The 5,833-nt window shown below is 56.8% G+C and overlaps 1 protein-coding gene across 1 annotated transcript; it reads left to right on the forward strand.

Moving 5' to 3' along the window:
• The first annotated feature begins 1,028 nt into the window (after positions 1 to 1,028).
• GHRL (ghrelin and obestatin prepropeptide) lies at positions 1,029 to 5,559 on the forward strand. Its single transcript, XM_028101809.2, has 4 exons — positions 1,029 to 1,136; positions 1,364 to 1,480; positions 4,468 to 4,576; positions 5,540 to 5,559. Exons 1-4 carry the CDS (start codon positions 1,029 to 1,031, stop codon positions 5,557 to 5,559), a joined length of 354 nt encoding a protein of 117 aa, XP_027957610.1.
• Positions 5,560 to 5,833: the final 274 nt, after the last annotated feature.

A 5,833-nucleotide genomic window follows, 5' to 3' on the forward strand; every position in this document is an offset into this window, starting at 1 on the left:
CACAGCCATGGCCAGAGACGATCCGCCCCCCTGCCCCTCAGAGGGGACAGGTCGGCAGCCTGAGCGGCCACCCCTCCCAGCACGGGACTGCCCTGCTGGGGGCAGCAGCAGAATGACAGGAGCCAGGCTCCCCACGAGCTGGAGGCATGCGGGAGCTGGCACATCAGTCACAGAGAAGAGCAGGTCCAGGCTGGAAAAGCTCTCACAAGTCTAACCACCATCTCCGGTCTATCCAGGAAGGTGGGCGGCTTCGGAAGGGGGCAAGCAGAGCAGTGGAGGGCAGCCAAGCCGGCCCAGCCCCCCGGCCTCTCCCCTCCCTCCCGCCCACACCTGGCGACAGCTGCAGCACGTGCAGCGGCCCAAGCAGCCCAGCAGTCTGGCCGGGCTTTTGACCTCCACTGTTGATTGCCACCCAGGGCACACGAGCATCTTCAGTTCCCGAGGAATGTAAAGCAGCCACGAGAAGTCAGGACCGAGTTGCCAGTTCAAAACAAACACAGGGCTCCCTACATAAGGCCCAGACAGCCCCCGGGCACCGCCTCCACCAGGAACCCCAGGTAGGCTCTCTCTCTCTCTCTCTACTCTCTGGATGTGGCTTTGTGGGTTTAACTTTGACTGCTGGCCATTCACAGGCCCATCTGAACAAAGGGGTGGGGGGGACTGCACAACATGGGGCAGCCCGGCTGCTCAGAGACAGCTGGAGCACCCCCCAAATCCCCATATATCCTGGGGACCCTGCTGGTTCAGCTTCAAGATCTTTCATGAAGAAACCTGGCACAAGCCCCTAGGGGCCCAGGACAAATATGGGGGGGGGTCCCACTGCCACACAGCCTAGGAATAGGATTCGCTACCTGGGGGAGGTAAGCAGGGGGAGCCCCTCTAGCAGGGGTGGGAAGAGCTTCTACTCAGCAGTGACATCCCAGGTCCAAGTCCCCTCACCCTGTCTGCTGGGCGAGGTCCAGGGCACAGGGAGAGACAGGAAGGCACAATGCCTGGAGACCCTCTCTCCTCCAGGCCCATCGGACACCATGCCCTCCCCGGGGACCCTGTGCAGCCTGCTGCTCTTCACTGTGCTCTGGATGGACTTGGCCATGGCGGGGTCCAGCTTCCTGAGCCCCGAACACCAGAAAGCCCAGGTAAAACGTCTCCGCACAAAGCCCCCCATTCAGGCTGGGGTATCTCGTTCCCGCCTTGCCATGTAGCAGCCACAGCTGTGTGACCTGGGCAGTGGCTCAAACTCTCTGGGCTTCAGCTTTCTCCGAGAGTGCACAGGACAACTCTGGGTCTGACGAGGGCTTCACACCTCGCTCTGCTTCTGCAAGTGTAAGGGGGCTTAGGGACCTAAGAGAATACCTCTTTCTAGCAGAGAAAGGAGTCCAAGAAGCCACCAGCCAAGCTGCAGCCCCGAGCTCTCGAAGGCTCACTCCGCCCAGAAGACACAGCTCAAGTGGAAGGGGCAGAGGATGAGCTGGAGATCCAGGTTGGTTCCACGGCAGTTCTATGCTTTTGTGGCGGGGCGGGGGGCGCAGGCTAGGAACAGGGACCCACTTACCGACTACTTAAGAAATGTAAAATAGTATGAAAAGAGTTGACTCCAAACTGGGCTCTACCAGGTCTTCGTCCATCAAGAGGCAAATGTCTAAGCGAAGTAACTTTGCTACAATAGAATGGGACAGGACCAGGAGCCAAGGAGAAAGAGGGGTGCTAGCCGACACCAGCTGATTTCAAAAGAGAGTCAGCAAACATGGTGCCAAGAGACAGACAGCCAAGGAATAATCAGCTGGTCACAGGCTGAGGATGTTTCCCCACAGAAAATGGTCTGGTTGACCCAGGGGCATCTCCGACCTCACCCGGGGCAGGAGTGTACCTGGACGGCACCCTGTCAGGCCAGACAGTGGTAGCCCGGCAGCCACTCACCATCCCCATCTGCAGACAAAGACAGGATCAACCGGGCTTGTGTGGGCTCCTACAAACCTTGCACGGGGCAAGGAGAATGTCTGGGAATAAAGGGGGAGATGAGGACAGAGCGGGGGTGAAGGGACTTCCTGGAAGGCGGGCTGTGGTTCAGGGAATGGCTCTGACGACAGACGTCTCCATGCGGTGACACCAGAATTCCCCCAGGGGAGTACTAACGGTGATCGCTGTATTGCTTGTGCCCTGGGCCGAGACTGCACTTACACACTGTCTCACCCTTATCGTACACCATTTAGTCTCTAGAACAAGCTGTGCAGTAAGTAGGTCTGACATTTTATAGATGAGGAACAGACGTTCAGACAGATGAACTCACGTGCCTGAGGTGCCACAGTGTGTGGCAGGGGTGGGGCCCGAGGTCAGGGCTGACTCCAGCTCCCGAGCCCCACCTTCCCCTCACTGGCCTCACTGGCCTGCACCAAGAGCACCCCCACTTGTCTCTTCTGGCCTGAGAAGCTGAAGTGCATCCTGCCTTGGCCTCGCTCCCTACCCACCAGCCTCTCCTATCAACCCACACTCTCTCTGACGCTCACCAGAACCTAGGGGTGTCCTTGGATGCATCCCCCACCATATGTGAGATCCCCGGCCCACCACATTCCCATTCGATTCCTGCAAATCCTCAAACTAAAACCAGGGAATTGCCTGGTGAGCTCCAGCCCCAGCCGGCCGGCACTCACCCCAGCCGGGATAGCTCTCAGTCTGCCCAGACAGGGAAGGGGTTTCGGGAGCTTGCTGACTCAAGGCGGGGCTGGGACAACCAGAAGTTTCCAGTTCCCAGGAAGGTCGGCCTCGGAGGACACGGCCCGCACCACCTCCACTAGAACCCGAAGCCTGAGCTGTCTGGGAGCCACGGGGGCTGCCAGAGGCAGGAAGGCCCACCCCCCTGGCTGCAGGGCTCTGGACACACTGCCTAAGCTCCTCCGGCGCTGGGGTTCCACCTCTCCCCCCTTGGGCCCTCCACCTTCCCCCAGACGTGGTCCTCCTGAAATCGACTTCCAGAGCTGGAAGACTTCTGAGACCAAGTCCTATCCCTTCCCCCCCGGCCCCATCCCCGACTGAACGGATGAGGCACTGGGGCCAAACGGGCCTTTTCAAGTCCCCAGAAGCAAACCTCCGCCCCAGGAGTTGCCAGGCTGCCTGTCCCCTGCCCCTGCCGCTCAGTTCCAGGGTGCTGGAGCAGCCAGCAGGACCCCAGATTGGGGCTCACGTGGTTCCCGATAAGTCTATGCAGGCCAGCCCCAGGTGAGAAAAAGGAGCCCTTGCTCCTTGGAAGGGAACCAAAGGGCCGGAGTTCCCTCAAAACCCAGCCAGGTCATTCCCCACTCCCTCCACCTTCCCCATGGAGACCAGGAAGAAGGTAAATGAAAGGGAACAAGGAGCTATTTGTTCTCTCCATAACCTCTCGGAGCACATTTGCTCACGTGTGAAATGGGAACGATAGTGGTACCGGCCGGGCTGAGGGGCCTGGGGGACTGTCCCCAGCATGGAGGCAAGGCCTCGGCCAGGCCTAGCGGATGGAGGGGCCCAAGACCAGAAGAGGTTCCCAGGCGGGCAGATGGAAGTCCTGCAGTCTAGTCCCTGGCCGCCACCCCCCTGCAGCCTTGGGCAAGTCCTCAACCTCTCCAGGCTTCCTGCCGGGAGGGCACGGGGGGCAGAAGGACCAATGACTGAAGGCCCCCTCCCAGCACCAAGATTCCTTCAGTGACTCATTCAGACATCGCAAGACCAGCATGCAGGTACCAGGTACCGAGGCAGCTACTGGAAGAACAGAGGGAAAGATACCGTCTGCCCTCCAGGGGTGAAAACCATGATGTGGCTGCAAAGAGAGCTCTTTCCCATTTTCCCAAAGCTCTAAGCTTCAATAAACCATCTCCGAGAGTGCTGAGAAAGCAGGGAAAATGGGGTGCTCTCCCTGTAGGAGGGAAGAGACAGAGGCACAGAAAGAAGAAAGCACTTGGCTCAGAGCATCTTTCCAGGGAAAGGTCAGCTTCTTAACTGACTTTCCATGGAACAAGGAAAGGCCTGTGCCCAGGACAAGAAGAACAGCTGTGAAAGGGGGTGGGGGCAGTGGAGGGGCAGAGACCACCCCCCAGGCTAGCACTATGACACTGGGGAGACCCACTGTCTCCCCCAGTGCCCTTCCTTACCGGACCCTGAAATTCTATCTTGGCGACTCTACCTTATGCCTTCCAAAATTACAAGGGGAAGTGGGAGCAACCTGGGGAGCCCCACAGCTTCTGTGAGCAACCTCACTAGAGGGAAGGAAAGAGTGCAAGCTAAGTCTCCTCAAGATGGCAGGGGCAGGAAGAACAGGCCTAAGAAGGCAGAGTAAGCTGGCTGAGCTGTCCCGCGAGGGTGCCTGCTGAGCCCCAGGCCCTGCGCCCTCCCGGCCCCGTGCTGAAACCCTGAGAGCCCAGGGCCTCCTTTGGGAGACAGGTGTGTTTGGGAGGGTGTGACCTCTGACACCTCCTGGGTCTTCCCTGCCCCTCCTCCTAGTTCGACGTCCCCTTTGATGTCGGAATCAAGCTGTTGGGGGCTCAGTACCACCAGCACAGCCAGGCACTGGGGAAGTTTCTTCAGGACATCCTCTGGGAAGAGGCCAATGGTAAGTCCCTGCCCCAGTCAGGCCACTTCAGCTTCCCTGGAGTCCCAAATGGGAGCCCAGCCTATGGGTGAAAAAAGAGAGGTTTTCTTCCCCTACTCCTGCCTCTCAAAAAGCTTTTTTTTTTTTTAAGATTTTATTTATTTATTTGACAGAGAGAGACACAGTGATTGAGGGAACACAAGCAGGGGGAGTGGGAGAGGGAGAAGCAGGCTTCCCGCGGAGCAGGGAGCCTGATGTGGGGCTCGATCCCAGGACCCTGGGATCATGACCTGAGCGGAAGGCAGACGCTTAACCATCTGAGCCACCCAGGCGCCCCATCTCAAAAAGCTTCTAATTCCTTTCCCAAATGTCTGCCGGAGAGTGGGCTTGAATGGCTCGGAAGAGGTGTGAGCACAGTCTTTGTATTCCAAGAATGCTCTATGTTCCAAGAACTAGCACATTAACTACCTCTGGGGCCCCAGGGAACCCCAATTTCCTAACCATAAAATGGAGCTAACGCCCACTGTGAGATACTTTTACTGGATAACTTTACTTCACAAACAAAAGGAATTAGTGCTACCATCAGAATTAAGCAAAGGTTTCTAGGTTTTGTTGTGACTCCCTTCTTGCCGTGTAAAAAGAAACCATCCAATCTGTTCCTGGGGCAAACGCCTGCCTTTGGAAGCACACGACCACCTACAAAGCACTTCCCTAACCAACATGGCCCCACCCTGCATCCCCACCCACCACGTGAGGTAGGCAGAAGCAGGGCACTCAAGCAGCAGCACAGATAAGGAACCCAACACTCAGCTTTCAGGTGATGAGCCCAAGTCACACAGTGCACACTCCCAAGGCCAATACCTGACCCTCCCCCAGCATTACAACACACCACCTCCAACACCACCACTGTGGAAGGAAAGCCATCTTCCACGGCCCTGGCAGGAGGGCGGACACTGAATTTTGATTTGATCTCTTGCTTTTCAGAGGCCCTGGCAGACGAGTGATCATCCACAAGACTGGCCCGCCTGTGGTCCTCCCAAGCTTAGAAGCACTCACCCACTTTTACACTGTTTCTGCAACCCCTCCAGTTCTGAGTGGTACTAGTTTAAGAGGTGAATAAACATTCAAACTGTATGCTGAATGTTTAAAGGAGAAATTTATTTCACCAAAGATGCAAACTTCACATTACACTGAAAAAAAAAAAAAATTTTTTTTTTTTTTTAACTACAGTCAATGGGAAGAGAAAAAAGGATATGTAGTAAGGCAGGTATGCATGCT

The sequence above is a fragment of the Eumetopias jubatus genome, unplaced genomic scaffold (genome assembly GCF_037043125.1).
Source record: "Eumetopias jubatus isolate StellerSeaLion01/CBP00866 unplaced genomic scaffold, mEumJub1_p1.0 scaffold_1, whole genome shotgun sequence".
NCBI classification, from domain to species: Eukaryota; Metazoa; Chordata; class Mammalia; order Carnivora; family Otariidae; genus Eumetopias; species Eumetopias jubatus.